Consider the following 20,144-nt stretch of genomic DNA (forward strand, 5'->3'; position numbering starts at 1 on the left):
GCTGGTGCCTGGGACCATGGAGCGTGCAGCTTGTCCCTCTTTTGGGCTGCTGGTGCAGGCTCAGCTGCTGGCGCCCGGGACCGCAGGATGGATGGTTTGTCCCTCTCCCAGGCCGCAGCCTGGCTGGTCCCCATTCCTCTCTTGAGAGCTCATTTGTGCCTGGCTGGTGCCTATTCCTCTCTCCCGTGTTGAGTGTCTGAGCTGTTAATGGTGTGAGGGAGTGACAACCATTTGCATATTAGCTCTTTATTATATAAGATTGTTCTAAAGTTGAACTGCTGAAATTTGTTCACTGAAACATTTTGACTTGCATTAATGCTTTATAAGTGCCCACATTTATGTTTTAAAAATTCACACACAAATGAAAATGGAAAAACTGCCAGTACCTGATTTCTGTCCTCCATTTTCCACTTGCAATCATATACTTAGGTACCTTTTGACCCTATGGGGAAAAAATACCTAACTTTTATAACTACCAATAATAGGAAGAAGAAAACAATTTTTTTAATTATTATTTTTTTAATCCTCAACCAAAAATATTTTGCAATTGATTTTTAGAGAGAGTGAAAGGGAGAGGGAGAGGGAGGGGGAGGAAGGGAGAGAGGGAGAGAAAGAGAGCAACACTGATGTAGGAGAGACACATTGATTGGTTGCCTCCCACATGTGCCCTGACCAGGGCCAGGAGCCTGCACCAAAGTACGAGGTATCTGCCCTTGACCCAAATTGAATCTGGGGCCCTTCAGTCTGTAGGCTGATGCTCTCTCTAACCACTGAGCCAAATCAGGATGATTTTTTTTCTTTTTTGCAAGGCAACAAGTATTTATTTGAGTTAAAAAGGAATAGCTATTTGGAAAGTGCTGATTCGGTCAGAAACCCAGTGTTCCAATTATGAGACAAGGGCAAAAGGTATATTTGAGGACGGGAACGGGAACTATTACATCAGTAGAAGGAAGACATTTTTATTAGTTCAGATAGGTTAACATAGTGTCGCTAATTCTAAACAATGCTTTGCATTTTCATAATATCTGCTTTTTGCTTTTTCCTTAGAAACAGTTCTTTGGGACTCAATGTTGCTTTAGGCCCAGTCCAAAGGTTACTTTGTTTTATTTATTTATTTATTTATTTATTTATTTATTTATTTATTTATTTATTTATTGTTTTATTGCTTAAAGTATTACAATGGGTATTACATATGTCTCCTTTTTTCCCCTGCCCTTGACAATCCCCGGCTTCCCCTACCCCCCAGTGTCTTTTTTTTTCCTTCTTTATTCTTTTTTTTCTTTTGTTTTTTTTTAATTAAATCTTTATTGTTCAGATTGTTACATTTGTTCCTGTTTTCCCCCCCCCCATAACTCCCCTCTTCCCAGTTCCCACCCCACCCTCCGCCCTCACTCCCCACCCACTGTCCTCATCCATAGGTGCACGATTTTTGTCCAGTTTCGTCCCGCATCCCCCACACCCAAGAATAGTCAGTCCATTCCCTTTCTATGTCCCTGATTCTATTATAATCACCAGTTCATTCTGTTCATCAGATGATTTATTCACTTGATTCTTAGATTCACTTGTTGATAGATGCATATTTGTTGTTCATAATTTGTATCTTTACCTTTTTCTTCTTCTTCCTCTTTTTTTGTATTGCTTAAAGTATTACAAAGCGTATTACATATGTCTCCTTTTTTTTTTTTTTCCCCCGCTGTTGACAATCCCCTGACCTCCCCTACCCCCCAGGGTCTTATGTCCATTGGTTATGCTTATATGCATGCATACAATTCCTTCGGTTGATCTCTTTCACCCCCCTCCCGCGCCCTCCCCGGCCTTCCCGCTGTAGTTTGACAGTCTGTTCGAGGCAGCTCTGCCTCTGTATCTATTTTTGTTTATAAGTTTATAATGGTCTTTATTATCCATGAATGAGTGAGATCATGTGGTATTTTTCCTTCATTAACTGGCTTATTTCACTTAGCATAATGCTCTCCAGTTCCATCCATGCTGTTGCAAATGGTAAGAGTTCCTTCTTTTTTACAGCAGCATAGTATTCCATCGTGTAGATGTACCACAGTTTTCTAATCCATTCATCTACAGATGGGCACTTAGGCTGTTTCCAGATCTTAGCTATGGTGTGTTGTGCTATGAACATAGGGGTGCATATATCCTTTCTGATTGGTGTTTCTGTTTTCTTGGGATATATTCCTAGAAGTGGGATCACAGCGTCAAATGGGAGTTCCATTTTTAGTTTTTTGAGGAAACTCCATACTGTCTTCCATAGTGGCTGCACCAGTCTGCATTCCCACCAGCAGTGCACAAGTATTCCTTTTTCTCCACATCCTCTTCAGCACTTGTCGTTTGTTGATTTGTTGATGATAGCCATTCTGACAGGTGTGAGATGGTACCTAATTGTTGTTTTGATTTGCATCTCTCGGATGATTAGTGACTTTGAGCAAGTTTTCATATGTCTCTTGGCTTTCTGAATGTCTTCTTTTGAAAGGTGTCTATTTAGAATTCAGAGATGGGCAAACTTTTTACTCAAGAGCCACAATGGGTTCTTAAACTGGACCGGAGGGCCAGAACAAAAGCATGGATGGAGTGTTTGTGTGAACTAATATAAATTCAAAGTAAACATCATTACATAAAAGGGTACGGTCTTTTTTTTTTTTTTTTTTTTTTTTTTTTAGTTTTATTCATTCAAACGGACCGGGTCCGGCCCGAGGGCCGTAGTGTGCCCACGGCTGATTTAGATCCTTTGCCCATTTTTTCATTGGATTGTTATCTTCCTTTTGTTAAGTTGTATGAGTTCCCTATAAATTTTGGAGATTAAGCCCTTATCAGATATGACATTGGCAAATATGTTTTCCCACGCAGTGGGTTTTCTTGTTGTTTTGTTGATGGTTTCTTTTGCTGTGCAGAAGCTTTTTATTTTGATGTAGTCCCATTTGTTCATTTTCTCTTTAGTTTCAAGTGCTTTATCCATTTAGAGTTTATTTTCGTGTATGGTGTAAGTTGGTGGTCTAGTTTCATTTTCTTGCATGTATCTGTCCAATTTTCCCAACACCATTTATTGAAGAGACTATCTTGACTCCATTGTGTGTTCTTGCCTCCTTTGTCAAATATTAATTGAGCATATTGATTCGGGCCGATTTCTGGGCTCTCTATTCTATTCCATTGATCTATCTGTCTGTTCTTGTTCCAGTACCAGGCAGTTTTGAGAACAGTGGCTTTGTAATACAGCTTGATATCTGGTATTGAGATCCCACCTACTTTGTTCTTTCTCAGGATCGCTGCAGCTATTTGGGGTCTTTTTTTATTCCAGATGAATTTTTGGAGAGTTCATTCTAGATCTGTGAAATATGCTGTTGGTATTTTAATGGGAAGTGCGTTGAATTTATAGATTGCTTTGGGTAGTATGGACATTTTAATGATGTTGATTCTACCAATCCATGAACACGATATGTTCTTCCATCTGTTTGTCTTCCTCTATCTCTTTTTTCAACGTCCTGTAGTTTTCTGAGTAGAGGTCTAAAACTCTTTAGTTAAGTTTATTCCTAGGTAGCTTATTTTTTTTTTTGGTGTGATGGTAAATGGGATTGTTTTTTTAGTCTCTCTTACTGTAGGTTCACTATTGGTATATAGACATGCCTTAGATTTCTTGGGGTTAATTTTGTATCCTGCTACATTGCCAAATTCGTGTATTAAGTCTAGTAGTTTTTTGATGGAGTCTCTAGGGTTTTTGTATGTATAATATCATGTCGTCTGCAAATAAGGACAGTTTTACTTCTTCTTTTCCAATTTGGATGCCTTTTATTTCTTCTTCTTGTCTAGTTGCAATGGCTAACACTTCCAGTACTATGTTGAACAGGAGTGGTGAGAGTGGGCATCCCTGTCTTGTTCCTGTTCTTAGGGGAAATGGTGTTAGTTTTTGTCCATTGAGTATGATGTTGACTGTGGGTTTGTCATATATGGCTTTTATTAGGTTGAGGTATGATCCTTCTACTCCCACCTTGCTGAGAGTTTTTATCAAAAATGGGTGTTGGATTTTGTCAAATGCTTTTTCTGCATCTATTGATATGACTGTGTGTTTTTTTTCTTTCAATTTGTTTATGTGATGTATCACGTTTATTGATTTGCGGATACTGTATCATCCTTGCATCCCTGGGATAAATCCTACTTGGTCATGGTGTATGATCTTTCTGATGTACTGCTGGATCCAATTTTCTAAGATTTTGTTGAGGATTTTGGCATCTATGTTCATGAGGGATATTGGCCTGTAATTCTCTTTCAAAGTGTTGTCTTTACCTGGTTTTGGTATTAGGGTGATGCTGGCTTCATAGAATGAGCTTGGAAGTGTTCCTTCCTCTTGAATTTTTTGTAGTAGTCTGAGGAGGATAGGTTTTAGTTCTTCCTTGAATGTTTGGTAAAACTCCCCCGTGAAGCCGTCTGGTCCTGGGCTTTTGTTTGCTGGAAGCTTTTTGATGACTGATTGAGTTTGGAATGTTGTATTTTTCTAGGAATTTATTTGTCCATTTCCTCCAGGTTGTCTACTTTGTTGGAGTAGAGTTGTCCATAGTATTTTTTGACAATCATTTGTATTTCTGTGGGGTCTGTTGTTATTTCGCCTCTACCATTTCTGATTTTGTTTATTTGTGTCCTCTCTCTTTGCTTCTTGGTGAGCCTGGCTAGAGGTTCATCAATCTTGTTTATCCTTTCAAAGAATCAGCTCTTGGTTTCATCGATTTTATGTATTGTTTCTTTGGTCTCGATGTCATTTATTTCTGCTCTAATCTTTATTATCTCCTTCCTTCTGTTCACTCTGGGGTTTTCTTGTTGCTCTCTCTCTAGTTCTTTGAAATGTATAGTTAGATGATTTACTACCATTTTTTCTTGTTTATTTTGAGATAGGCCTGTAGAGCTATAAACTTCCCTCTCAGGACTGCTTTCATTGTGTCCCATAGGTTTTTGATTGTTGTGTTTTCATTGTCATTCGTTTCCAGGATGTTTTTAATTTGTTCTTTGATCTCATTGGTGACCCAATCAATATTTAATAACATGCTATTCAGCTTCCAAGTGTTTGAGTATTTTGGGTTGTTTTTATTGTAGTTTATTTCTAATATTGGTCTGAAAAGATGGTTGGTATGGTTTCAATCTTGTTGAATTTGGGGAGACTTTGTGACCCAATATGTGGTCTATTTTTGAATATGTCCCATGAGCACTTGAGAAGAATGTATATTCCGTGGCTTTGGGGTGAAATGTTCCGAAGATGTCAATTAAGTCCATCTGATCTAGTGAGTCATTTAGGATTGCTGATTCTTTGCTGATTTTTTGTCTAGAGGATTTATCCAGTGATGTCAGTGGTGTATTAAAGTCTCCTACTATGAGTGTATTGTTGTCGATCTCTCCTTTGATATCTTCCAGGAGTTTTTTTATGTATTTGGGTGCTCCTGCATTGGGTGCATATATGTTTATCAGGGTTATATCTTCTTGTTGTATTGTTCTCTTTAGTATTATGAAGTGGCCTTCCTTATCTCTTGTTATGTCCTTCACTTTGAGGTCTGTTTTGTCCGATATAAGTATTGCTACACCAGCTTTTTTTTTCATTTCCATTTGCCTGAAAGATATTTTTCCATCCCTTCACTTTCAGTCTGTGTGAGTCCCTTCTTCTGAGGTGGGTCTCTTGTAGACAGCAAATATATGGGTCATGTTTTTTTATCCATTCAGCCACTCGATGTGTTTTGGTTAGAGCATTTAGTCCATTTACGTTTAAAGTTATTATTTAAAGGCACTTGTTTGTAGCCATTTCTATTTTTTGTGCCTGTTTTCTTTCTTAGCTTTTTTTTTTTCTTCTTCTTTTTACACCAGTCCCCTTAACACATTGTATGCGGAAATGTATTTATACGTTTTACCTATTTATACCTTCTACCAGTGTAGTAGAGCGCGGGACTTGTATTAATACGTTTTTTATAGACTAGCGGTAGAATGCGGGAAACGTATAAATACGTAAAGTAAAGTTATGGTAATTTTACTGAACGTTGCCATTTGCGCAAAAAAAATTAGCAAAAATGGCCCGCGCCACCTGTTAGCACGCGATAAAAACTACCCGCAAACAATGTGTTAACATTTCTTGCATTGCTGGCTTGGTGGTGACAAACTCCCTTAGCCTTTTTTTGTCTGTGAAGCTTCTTATTTCCCCTTTAATTTTGAATGATAGCCTTGCTGGATAGAGTATTCTTGGATTCAGTCCTTTGCTTTGCATCACTTTGTAAATTTCCATCCATTCTTTTCTGGCCTGATGTGTTTCTATTGAGAAATCATTTCATAATCATTGGGAGATCCCTTGTATGTAACTTTCCACCTCTCTCTTGCAGCATGTAACATTCTCTCTTTGTCCTGAACATTTGCCATGGTAATTATTATGTGTCTTGGTGTGGGTCTTTTTGGGTTCATCTTGTTTGGGAGTCTCTATGCTTGTGTGACTTTTTTCTTCCCCACCTCAGGGACGTTTTCTGATATTATTTCTTCAAATAGGTTTCCTAATCCTTGTTCCTCTTTCTGTTGTTCTGGCACCACTATTATTCGTATGTTGTTTCGTTTCATGTTGTCCCATAGCTCCCTTACGTTCTCCTCCTGTCTTTTAATTTTTTTCTCCAATTGCAGTTCAGTTTGGGTGTGTTTTGCCTACTTGTCTTCTAATTCACTAATTCGGTCCTCCGCTTCTCCTAGTCTACTCTTGAAACTTTCAATGGTGTTTTTTATTGCAGCTATATCACTCTTCATTTCTTCTTGGTTTTTACCTAAGTTATTGATTTTTTTCATCCATTTCTTTTTTATTCTTACAGAAGTTGTTGATTTTTTTCATCTGTTTCTTCTTGCTTCTTGCATAAGTTGTTGATTTTTTCCTCCATCTGGTTTATGCACTCTGGGACCCTTAATCTGAATTCTTTTTCTGTCATGTTGCATGCCTCTGTATCACTTAGCTGCTTTTCTGGCAAGTCCTCCTTTTCTTTTCTTTGGAGGTTTCTTTGTCTACCCATGTTTGATCTCACCGACATATCTAGATGTTGAGTCGTTCAGTGGCTGCTTCCCTGGGTGGCAGTGGCCTCTTGGGCAGCGGTCGCTCCTCGGGCGGTTGTGGTAGCAGCTGCTCCTCAGTTGGCAGCAGCTCCTCTGGTGGATGCTGTTCACAGCTGTGGTGGCTCTTCTGGCTGGTGGGGGGAGGCTTCATGTACAGCTGCTGTTCCTCAAACAGAGGGTGTGGTGATCAGGAGGCTGCTGTTGCTTGGATCTGCTGTGTTGATTTAAAGGCACAAAATACAACACAACAAGGCACAACGTACCAGGCACTGAACACAAATGTATTCACGATATTAATAACCCCAAGTAAAGGTGACCACCCGAGCAAAGAGAATTAGGGGATAAGGAAGAAACAAGAGATAAAAGAGAAAAAAGAAGAAAAAAGAAAAAGGAGTGCCAAAATGAAATTGGGAAAAGAGGGGGGAAAAGGAAGAGAGAGAAGAGAAAATGAAGTAGAAGAGGGGAAGAGACTATTTATATGAGGAGAAAACTCCGATAGAACTGCCACTAATCCCAACAAATTCTAGCAACAGATCCCTGGAGATGAATGCAGACTACAAACAACCAATAATATCAAGCGAAACAAGGGAAAACAGAAGCACAAAAGTAACCGGGGGGCGAGGGGGGGGGCAGAAAAAGCCAAACAACCTCACAAACAATCCTAAAAAAAACCCAATATACTCAACAATCAAGCAAACAACAACAAAATTTTGGATAGTGAAGAAAGATAAGGGAGAGGTGTTTAAGGATTTAGAGCAGGGGATTGGAAATAAGATATATAAGTAGGGTGAAATTTTGACAGGGGGTATAAAGAAGGAATAGGGAAAATCTAAAGCAGGAATAGGGTAATAGAAACAGGACAACAAAAGGGGAAATGTGAGGAAGAGGGTTTTGGCGTAAAGGTAAAATTGAGGTAGAGGAAAATGATGCTAAAGGAATGATGAAAATAGAATGTAGAACGCTGATCCCAAAATAAATTAAAGAGAAAATAAAATGACTTTAAAAAATGTTAAAAAGGTAGCAGTAATAATACTGGTTAAAAATTAAAATGTAGTAATTAAAAGGGTAAAATCAGGTGATGAAAAAAGAAAAAAAATTGGTTTCTTAATTAAAAGGTGAAAAAAGAATAAAATAAATAAGTAAAAATGTGCAGTAGTGAAGGTCCTTCGGTTCTTCTACTCTTCAGTCTGTTACGCCTTAGTCCTGCCAGGTATTCAGGAGAGTGTTGAAGTTCCCTGCGATACACTGTTCCTCCGTGTTGTAAACCACAGTCCTGATTTTAAAGCAGGCCGTATTGGTTTCCCAGACTGCCTTAATTTGTGTTTACATAAGAGTCAGTTTGTGGCTCAGCCTCTGGGTGGCAGTGTTTTGGATTGACCTCTGAGGCTATAAGTCCTCTCTATCCAGCAGTTGGGTTTATTTTCCCTATTGCACTTAAAACTGGTTTGGGAGAGTTGACTGTCCTAGAACCTGTTCTTTAGTCGTTACTCCCTGTCTGTTTCACAGGTTCCACAAAAACAACTTTCCCCTTCAGTCTCTGTGAGTGACCCCCACTGGGCAATCCCATGTACTGGGTTTAATAATCAAACGCAAAGAGTTAATGGGAGGAGAGAGAACAAGGGTCTGAGAGGTTGTGCGAATTCACAACTCCCCACCTTTCAGCTCTGTACGCAGTCCCTTCCGCGTACCCTCTCTTCCCCAGTGCTAAGCAGCCAGCACACTGGCAAAATCCACACACCCAGTCCAGCTATGGGCTTATTTTTAGCGTTCCCTTCTGCCAGCAGCCCTGCAGGAGCCCTTCCACACTTGCAGATCACGCTGGCCCCAACGGCCACGGACTGTGTGGGGCTCAGATGGGCGCACGTGCGCCCATTCCTCTCTCCAATCTGAATTGCATACCACACCTTTAGGGGAAGTCTGACCTTTCAGTAGGGAGAAGTAGGGTTCCTCTAAGTTCACGTAGTCGCGCTGCTTGGGTTCCGCTGTTTCTGGGTTAGTAGCCGATCTCTGGATGCCGTGGATGCTGGGTCTTTGGCTTTATACGCTTCCAATAGCCACTCAAGATGGCGCATTCTCTGCAGCTGAGCCGGCGCTCCGGGAGAGATTTCAGCTGCAATTTCCAACCGTTCCCTTTCTCCGGGAGTTCTCTGTCTTTCCTGGTTGCAAACTGCCTCCCAGATGAATAGCTTATGCTTATTAGGGCTCCATGTTACCCGTTTCTGCTGGTCACCCTTATCTGCTCCTGGACAAGGCACAGGGCATTTCCGTCTATACCTCCGCCGTTTTCTTCTCTCTGATTTTTTTTTTTTTTAAAGAATGAAATGCTTTCCATCATAGTGGATTCTTTTTTAAAACAATATGTGTGTGTGTGTGTGTATATATATATATATATATATATATATATATATATATATATATGTTTCTTTATTGATTTAAGAGAGAGGGAGGAAGAGATAGAAACATCAATGATGAGAGAGAATCATTGATTAGCTGCTTTCTGCACACCCCCTACTGGGGATCAAGCCTGCAACCCAGGTATGTGCCCTTGGCCGGAATGGAACCCGGTACCTTTCAGTCTGCAGGCCGAGGCTCTCTCCAGTGAGCCAAACCGGCCAGGGCCATAGTGGTTTCTGAAGGCCATTCCCTGCATATGTGGTATGCCAGTTGGATGTCTTTGGCATAATTGTTGATGTATTCAAAAAGACCAACCGGACAGGCTTTATTTACTTCCTGCAAAGCACCAATAGCTGCACCCTGGAAGCGCAGATCTGTTTTTGAAATCTTGTGCAATTTCTTTTTTTTTTTTTTAATTTATTGCTTAAAGTATTACAAAGGGTATTACATATGTGTCCATTTTATCCCCCCGCCCTAGACAATCCCCTAGCCTCCCTTATCCCCCAATGTCTTATGTCCACTGAAATCTTGTGCAATTTCTTGCACCAGATGCGGGAAGGGAAGTTTTCAAATCAGAAATTAAGTGGACTTCTGATAACATTTAATTTCAGAGTGCTACTGTACCAGGCCTGTAACATGAGATTTCTTCACCCCTCCAGTAGAGGGCGCACCTTGGGAGCAGCTTTTGTAGTCAGTTGCTTCCTTGTGCTTTACCACTGGTTGATTTGCAGACAATTTGCTTTGTATGAGCCATGGTATAGAAATCTTCTCCTTCAGCTGGAGCTCAAACAGCACAAGTTATTTCTTTAATGTTTGCTCATATGTAAAATGGAAATGATATTTACCTCATTGGGGTATTATGTTAGTGACCTACCTACCTATAGTAATCAAATGCAGGATATTCTCAATTGTTACTCCTGCTTCAGTGACTGGTATCACCACCCTCATGTCTACTTTACTGGTGCTTCAGAGTCATTCCTGAGTCTTCCCTTTTTTTTTCTTCTTCAGGTCTAATTAGTTACCAGTCCTCTGAACTTTGCCTTTGTAATAGCTCGTTACTGCTGTTACCTTAGTTCCTATTTTTTGATCAACAATATTATTGTAGCAATCCTTACTGCTTTCTCAGTGTTTATTTAAATATCATTCCCAATTTATTCTTTGTGTGTGCCAGTGATTGATGTTTTCCTTATACACCAATCTGATCACATCAAGCTTCTGTTTACAATCTTCAGTAGTTTCCTATTGTCTCTACAATTTTTAACTTTTTACATTTTAACTTGTAATGTTCTTAATCTGTTTCCTGCTTCTTTTTTCTCATTTCTTGCTTTGCCTATACAGATGGTCCTTATAAGTTGTTAGAATTTACCCTGCTCTCTGATATGTGTTTCTTCCTCACACCACCCTCTGCCTCTGTTCTATATATAGCTCCTTTGGAAATTAGCTTTTACCAGAGAGTTTTTTTGACCTCCCACCTCCACCCCACCCTCTCTGCTCTAAATCTGGGTTAGGTTCCCCTTTATATGCACTCATAGTCCCCTGAGGATGTTCCTATCACTCTTCACAGTCTTATGAAATTATCTCTCCATCTCCCCCTTTAACCCTCCTCCCTTCATTAAGCTTCTTGAAGGAGAAGACCACATATCTTGAATGGCTTTGTATCTCCAGGGCTTAGAATAATATCTGGCAAACAGTGGGCTCTCAGGTGTTTGCGTAATGTATTTGTTGAATGAATAAATTATGCGTGTTCTTTTTTTTCTGGAGAAATTATAGATATCTTAGGAACCTCAATTATAGTTGTAAAGACTTTATAATGTCCCAATTATTTTATTCCCCTTGTTTAAAGACTGTAGGTGCTTTTAAAAAAAATTATGAATCAATAATATTTATGTTCTTTAGAACAGAGTATATTGTACTATTGATATAATAACTGTTGTTGCCTTCAAAGGCTATAGTTTCTCAAAAATATTTTTTTTTTTACTGTAGTTCACTTAATATCCATTATTTTCCTGCTTTCTTCTTGTTACAGTGTCAAGTTCTTAGGATCTTAGTTCTTCCCACACTCCCAAGAATTTATAACAGGATTTCTCAATTTCCACACTATTGACACTATGAACCAGATAATTCTTAGTTGGGAAGAGTTGTCCTGGGCATTCTAAGAGGTTTAGCAGCATCCATTGCCTCTACATACTAAATACCGGTAGCACTCCCTGGCTTTGACAGCCAAAAATGTCTCCAAGCATTGTCAGATGTCGTCAATGGAGCAAAATCACCCCTCATTGAGAACCCCACTGATTTATAGATGATCCCATCTCTTACTTTTATCTGCAAAGATCCTCTATTTCAGCATATGACCATGATCTCCCATCTTTTTTTTTTTTAAATTGATTTTTAAAGAGAGAGAGAAACATCAGTTTGTTGTTCCACTTATTTATGCATTCATTGGTTGATTCTTTGTATATGCCTTGATCGGGATTGGATCCACAACCTGGACCTTTTCGGGACAATGCTCTAACCAACTGAACTACCCAGCCAGAGGCATGATCTCCCATCTTAAAACACGCGCATGCACACACACACACACACACACCACCACCAGAAAACAAACCACTTTTCCCCCCAATAACTCCGTGTTTTCTTTTTAATATTTTTTTTCACTTTTCCTCCTCTTCGCATCCACTTTTTGAGATTAACTTGCTGCCACTCTCATTTCCCCTTTTTTTTTCTAGCTTTTACCATGATACCACTGTGTTCTTTGTTCCTTGAAGAGACTGTTACCACCACCCAGTAGTCCACTGTCATGATTATCCCCTAATCCTCTGTCCCCTCTCCACCCCTACTCCCACCTTTGCACCCCATTTAGTCAGTCAAAGCCCTGTCTATTCTACCTCCTGAATAGCCCTAGAATCCACCTGTTCTTTATCCTCACAGCTGTGCCCCACAATGTCATCAGTTCTTAATTGGCCTTTGAATCTCAAGTCTAGTCCTGCTCCATTTTATTTTCTACATTTTAGCATGGGTGACCTTTTTAAAACAAAGTCTTTTCCCATTTCACCTCCTCTCAATCATGAGTTCTGGGGCCTTAGTATCTGTATTTTGAAAGGCTGACCAAGTACTTTTTATGCAACTCTAATAGCTTTGTTGTCCTACTTAAGAAACATTTCATTGCTCTTTTACAAAGCAATTCCTGATGTGATCCATGTCAATTGCCAAAGCCATTATATATATATATACACACACACACACATATATATACACATATGTATATACACATATATATATAGACTTAGGCTCTTTTAAAAAATGTTTTATGAAAAATCACTATGTATTTAGTTACTGGTACCTTTTTTTTTTTTTTTTTTGCCGCCATCACCAATAAAATTTGTCATTGGAGGAGGGATCAGGAGGAAATGTGGGTATTCTAACTTATTGATTAATGTGTGACTGTGACAAATTTCACCACTAAGTTGTAAAATATTTCTTTTCTTTCAGGTATTTATAACAGCAATGATGTAGCAGTATCATTTCCAAATCTAGTATCTGGCTCAGGATCTAGTACTCCTGTCTCCAGTTCTCATTTACCTCAGCAGTCTTCTGGGCATTTGCAACAAGTGGGAGCTCTGTCTCCATCTGTGGCATCATCTGCAACCCCTACTGTTGCTACAACTCAGGTACATTATAAAATAACATGAAGATGGTTTATCAGTTTTGAAAGTGAGTTTTATTGGAGGAGAGAGAAATGAGATAGGGCCTCCTATAGGAATTTATAGAGTATCTTCTCAATTTGTATTGACATGTTAGTGGAAATCATAGACATTTTTACATGATAATCATGAGAGAAGACAAATGTTGGCACCAACTGATTATTTTCTGAGTTTCTAAATGTTTTCTAATGATGCAAAATAGTAATTTGGAGGGTGCTTTTATTATTTCTTTTAGAAAGTTGGACTTTTTAAAAGAACTATGAACCAATTTTGGACTTGTGGAATTAAATTTATAATTTTAAAACCCACACAAATAATGTATGAATATCTTCTAAGTTTTTAAAAACCAGTGTAGGAGAATATAGAATAAAAAGTGAATATAGAATAAAGAGTGAATGATCCCTTTAAGTACAATATGACTTTCCTCCTAGTGGCAGAGAAGGAATGTTCATAAATATTGTAAATAATGGTGACTATGCTGTTGGTTTTTTATTTATTTATGCTTTTCCTCCATTTTGATCTGTAATTTGATAGGTGATCTAGTCTATAGGAATGCTTTAAAAGCAAGAGTCAAATCAGAAAAATCATGATCTTGAATTACTTAAAAAGGACAACAAATGCGCAAAGCTATGTACACACACACACCCCTTCTCCAGCCCACTCTTACCCCCCACATTTCCCTAAATGTACTACATTAAAATTCCTAAAGTATATAAAATATTTATTTATTTGAAATTCTTTATTATTTTACTTTTATTTTATACAAAGCTCTAGAAGTAAGTGTTAACATTTTGAGAAAACTATAATAGTGATAAATGTCTAATTGCAAATAACTAAATAGTTGTTTGTAACTTGCTATAAACTTATGCTGTATGTATGTCTTCATAATTTCCATTGTATGGGCCTTTAGAATGTATATACTTTCCTAGTATTTTCTGTAGGCTGTACATCAAAGCACAGCATTGTTATTCTTAAAGTCTGTAATGGTGCAGTATAAACAATCACCATTATAATTAGGTTACATATTAGAATAAACAACAGACAGTTCGTCACAGAAAATCAATGGCATAATTAGTGGTATTATCTTTGAAAATGAAAGTTAACTATTTGGTGAGCCTGTTAACCTGAATAAGTGGAGTTTGACTGGTTTAGGAGAGTTCTTCTTTAGGGTATTTCACTAGCCTTAGTGAAGTAGCCATAATAATAGGGACTTGGAGATAGACAGGGTGAAAAGATAAATAGCTTTATGTTTTTATTTTATCTCTTTTAATTTTAATTGAGTGTAGCCATATGCTGTTGATAGCTTTATATTCTTGGATAAAGTCTCACAGGAACATTTTCACTGCATTTTTCTTTCTTTATAAAGTCTGTTTTAATTACTCTCTGGTTAATTCCAGGTTGATTTAAGCAAAAATCTCATTTCTTCTTATTCATTATGTTTGTGGTTTTAGGGGTTGGCATTAGGGAGGTTGATGGGGGAAGTGGTGGTAAAGAGAAATTTATAGCTTGAGGGAAAATTCCACTTAACGTATGACGCAACTAAAGAACAAAGAAATCACAATTGCAAGTAATCCAGGATTCAGTCCAATTAAAATCTTTAGTGTTTATCCTCTTTCCATGTTTCAATAAGATGGGTCTCTTATAAATGTGATCAGCCAGTTAGACTCAAATGCTAGCTACATGCTGGGACAACTGTATCTATGTTTCAGTCCAGCAGTAAAGGCTTTCTGCCTTTAAGCTGCAGCTTATTTAGCCTGGCTTATCTGGTGCTGCTGTAGCAACCATCAGTCTCCAGGCAACTGAGGCAGGTTGACCTCTCAGTTGAACTGAGAGCGGAACTACTTCAATTTAGCTGCCTGAGACAATAGTATTGGTATTGAATGTGCAAAATGTGAATTTTCTAGGCGGTGTGCAAGGGAAAGGATACAAAAATGTTTAGAATAAACAGAATGTTTAGATAGGACTGTTAAAAATTGTGATGTAGTTGGTAATTGAATATTTTCAAAATGACAAAAGTTTATTTCTGGTTTACTTTCATATAGGCCCTCTTTGTTTTCAGTTCACGCAAGTCATTGTGTTTAGATAATCAGATCCTAGCCTTTTATATAGGTTTTTTTTTATAGGTAGTTGATTTAAAGTTAAGAGAGCAGTGCTATAAGATAAATTAAAATGATCAATATTTAAAATGTAATTATAGAAGTCTTGTTACAGTTATTAAGAAAACCATGACATGTAAATCAGTGAATAGAAATGTTAAATTTGAATAATGTTTTGCCTCTCTTCTTTCCCCAAAAAACTTAATGAAAGTTGTAATTTTTGGTGACTGGGTTGGTGTCGGCAGGAAGAATCCAGAGGTGATTCTTGATCTTTCTGGCCTTGCTTTTAGATAGGCCTCTTGTTTAGGTTAATTGCTATTTTAAGAATTATTCCCTGCAAAGTAGTCAGGGAGGTAAGATCAGGAAGCTAACAGAAATTAAAACTGGGAATAGATTTTTGCCTTTAATGGGAACAAAATGAGATGTTTGTGTGTGTTAAGGGAGGGGGGGAGTGCGGGGAGAAAATGTGTCTGATGCTCAGAACCCTGATTTGAAAAAACCTCTTATAGCCCTTTGTACGCCATAAGCGTCTATAGAATAAAAACAAGATGTGGGGATGGTTTCCGTATTGGGTGTGTGGCAGTTCACTGGTTAATATGTTGGATAATTCAGCTTTGTTTTCTTCAGTGTTAAATCATTGTTTTATTCAGTATACTTGTTTTTAGAATAATTATTCTTTCACATATCAGCAATATAGTTAAATTATAGTTCTTTTTACATTATTGGAAGATAGAACTACTGTCCATGTGATTTTCTTAATGATGTGCTATGCTCTTATTGTATCATGAGTATAGGTATAAATTGGTTTCTGTAGGACTACCATTAATTTTCCATCTTGCCTTTCACATTCCCCTGTTTCCTAGTTCTACATTCATTCTGTTCTGTCTTTGGGAGAATTCAAGTGCTTTTGTTTGAAGGATGATTTCTTTAATAGAAGAATTTAAAGCTGAATATGTTGAAAAAAAATTTGTATTCTAATATATTCTGCATTCTAGGTTTTGCTTTTGGATACAGTCTTCATGTAGATAATCCTGGTTCATTGTTTACTCTGTGTTGCTGTTATAAAAAGGATATAGACTTAAAAATAATTTAAATAAAGGAAATTCCAAGGTTTATGTGATATTTAGTAAATTAAGATATTTAAGTATTTTGAAGGTACAATATAGTGGCTAAGGTTTTATAAATTTCTGTGTGACTTTTATTTCAATTATGAATATTTTGTTTTCTAGTAGCATAACTTTGGCGTGTGTGTGTGTGTGTGTGTGTGTGTGTGTTGGGGAGTTGTCTTAGATGTAGTCCTTAATTTCCTTTCAAATGAGTGTCTAATATTATGACACTTTTATTCTGTTTGAGAAAATGGTCCACTTTCCCACCAATTCACCTGGCTTGATTGGTCAGAATGAAAGTTTCAATAAATCTATCCTATCTAATAATAGACAGACATGGTAATTGACCGTACCTTCGCTATGCCTCCCATTGGCTAATCAGCGCAATATGCAAATTAACTGCCAACAAAGATGGCGGCTAATTTGCATACTGCAGGCAGGGAGGGACAGTGCCATCCCGTCTGCCCCGCCACCATCTGGGCCTGCTATCTGAGACCAGGGGTGGCGGGTGTCCTGGGCTGCCGGGTGGTGCAGCGGCGATCCGCCACGCGCCCGGCCTCCATCCGGCCCCCCCGCGGGGGACCCGGGGCTGGCGGGCGGGACTGTGGTGATCCGCCATTTGCCCGGCCTCCATCCAGCCCTCCCGCGAGGGCTTTGAAGGCGGCTCCGGCCGGAGCAGCGAGAGCTTTGAAGGTGGTTCTGGCCAGAGCTGTGAGGACTTTGAAGGTGGCTCCGGCCAGAGCGGCACTGGTTTTCCTCCAGCACCCGGGACACAGGCCTATTGCACAAATCTTTTCATGCAACAGGCCTCTAGTACATATATATAAAAGCCTAAGCGACCGTCTAACCATTCACCCGTCCCACCGGTAGCTATGATGCGCAATGACCACCAGGGGGCAGACGCTCAACTCAGGAGCTATTGAGCTGCGGTGACTTGGCAGCTGCGGTTCTCGGGTGACACACCTGGAACCAGAGAGGAGTGAACCCAGTTCCAGAATGCGTCACCCGAGAATTGCCCTCTCAAAATCCGGGACCTCTTGGGGGGATGTCGGAGAGCTGGTTTTGGCCCAATCCCCACAGGCCAGGCCGAGGAACCCCACCAGTGCACAAATCCATGTGGCGGGCCCCTAGTAAATTTATAGAGATTATAATTTTAAGGAAGTTAACATTTTGAGCAAAATAAGTTTTTTTATCAGTGCTCTGTAACGTCACTTGGATGATCATGTCCAGTGGTGAAACTTAAGTTTGGAAGCAAGGCAATCTGACTACTGAGCCTGCTCTCTGGTTTACCAATCTGTAACATAAAAATGAATTTCCCAATCATGGGTCTCTGTGTTACTAGAAAGAGGTGTCTCTTTGAAAAGCATTGTTAGGAATTTTACTGTTTCCATTTGTGTCACACAGTGAAAACTAGCAGAAATTTGAGTCAGAAAGCTTGGGTTCCAAGAGCTTTGCCACTTACTAGTGTAACTGTGGACAGGTCTTATAAATTTGTGGGCAACATTTTTTTTCATACATAAAATAAAAACTTTAAATACCTGTTCTACCTGCCATACATGTATGTTAGGAAGTCCAAATGAAAATAAGTATTTTGCAGACTGTAATGTACTTTGGAATTAATGGTTATTACACTGATATTATAGGACATAATTAATTTCAACTGTTACAGAAGCACCTCCTTTGCTAAAAATAGTATTACATTTTTCTTTAAAACTTATAATTCCATGTTAACACAGATACATGAATTTTGCCCATTTTATTTTTAAAAATGTGTTTTTATTGATTTCAGAGAAAGGAAGGGAGAGATAGAGACATCAATACTGACCAAAAAAAAATCATTGGCTGCCTCCTGCACGTCCTGTACTGGGGATTGAGCCCACAACCCAGGCATGTGAACTGACCGGGAATCAACCGGTGATCTCCTGATTCATTCATGGGTCGACGCTCTACCACTGAGCAGCTCTGGCTGGGCAATTTTACCCATTTTAGGTTCAGCTGTTAACTAAGGTCTTTCCCAGTTCTTAGGTTATTTCAGTAACCACTGTAGTACTGGGGACTTAATTTTCCCCCAGAAGATAGGTGATATATTAATTAGATATTAACCAATTAGGAAACACCTTAGAATTGGTTGGCTATTCTATATAGTCCTGTTGTCCAGTCATGAGTTCAGTGGTGATTTAACTATAGTTTGATCCCTCCCACTGAGTTTATTAGAAACTCAATTGTAGGGCATTTCAGCATTAGCTTAAACAATGGTTTTGAATCCGTTAAGCTCCTAACAATTAGGGAGCAGTTTGGGGCATTGAATAATGTGGAATGATGCAATTGAACCTGACAGCTTTAACAGTCAGCCTACTCATTGGATCTGAAAGTTGTTCACACTTGGTTTCATCTCTCATCACACGCTCAGTATTAAAGCCTTAGTGGTAGAGCTGACATAGAAATAGGGGCTGTTACCAGAATACGTTTCATAGTGCAGTTTGAATTGAATATTGAATATATGAAGCTTTCCAGTGTTCCCCAATTTTTCCTGGAAGCTTTTCTAGTCAAAATGTGTTTGCAAATTGAAAAAATATGTAAATATTTGTGTCCTTACATTGTATTTGTAATATTGCTATGCTATTATACAGGGGTGGGCAAAAGTAGGATAATAATAATAAATAATACAATAATAAATAAATAATTATAAGAATAAACTTTCACATACTCACAACTGTAAACCTACTTTTGCCTACCCCTGTATATAAATTAAGATATCATTGCATAATGAGACATTTATACCTGCTGATTTTTCTTAGGCAAATACGTTTCAGTCTTTGAAGTATAGCCATATTAATCAGAATATAATTGCTAGATTATATTCTCTAACAAAGTTAATGGCAAAGATGGAAGCATAATAATTTATGAAAACAATATTTTAAATACAAGCTAAAATTTGTATAGCATGTGCTAAGCATTTTGTTAAGCCTTTTACATATATCCACTCAGCTAATTCTCACAATATTTTTATGAGCATAGGTACTGTTATCTCCATTTTTATAGATTGATGACAGAGAGGTTAAGTACCTTGCCCCAAGTGAGACGGCCTAGTTTATGGCAGATACAGTGATAATAAATAGGTTTTCCTTCTAATAGTATATGTAAAATAGGAATTTTTAAAAAAGTAATATTCAATTTTTAAAGAAGTTTAGTGAGTTCAAAGAATTTTGGAAGAATGTATTTTTAAATCATGTGTCAGGGTTGGAGAGCTTGAAGGAAAAGCTACTTGTTTGAATTGTTTGATTTTAACATGTATTGACAAGTTAGTTATGCATTTAAAAAATGCTTGCTATAACCTTTTTCTTTTCTTTTCTTTTTTTTTTTTTTTTTAGGCTTTCGAATGTCTGGAGCACATTTTCCTTTTTTTTTTTTTTTTTATTGCTTAAAGTAGTACATATGTGTCCTTTTTTTCCCCCGCCCTTAACAGTCCCCTAGCCTCCCCTACCCCCCAGTGTCTTATGTCCATTGGTTATGCTTATATGCATGCATACAAGTCCTTCGGTTGATCTCTTACCCCCCTCCCTCCTGCCCTCCAACCCTCCCCGGCCATCCCGCTGCAGTTTGACAATCTGTTTGAGGCAGCTCTGCCTCTGTATCTATTATTGTTCAAAAGTTTATAATGGTCTCTATTATCCATGAATGAGTGAGATCATGTGGTATTTTTCCTTCATTGACTGGCTTATTTCACTTAGCATAATGCTCTCCAGTTCCATCCATGCCGTTGCAAATGGTAAGAGTTCCTTCTTTTT

General features: G+C 38.4%; 1 protein-coding gene across 2 annotated transcripts in view; it reads left to right on the top strand.

The window, feature by feature from the left end:
• MLLT10 (MLLT10 histone lysine methyltransferase DOT1L cofactor) overlaps window positions 1-20,144 on the top strand; it is a 226,934-nt gene that overhangs the window by 171,956 nt on the left and 34,834 nt on the right. For both annotated transcript variants that reach the window (XM_081103957.1, XM_081103958.1), the window contains one exon: window positions 12,943-13,121. In XM_081103957.1, coding sequence (XP_080960083.1) covers window positions 12,943-13,121 — 179 coding nt within the window. The remainder of the gene's footprint in view (window positions 1-12,942; window positions 13,122-20,144) is intronic.

This window comes from Myotis nattereri, assembly GCF_964212035.1.
Source record: "Myotis nattereri genome assembly, chromosome: 1".
Taxonomy (NCBI): domain Eukaryota; kingdom Metazoa; phylum Chordata; class Mammalia; order Chiroptera; family Vespertilionidae; genus Myotis; species Myotis nattereri.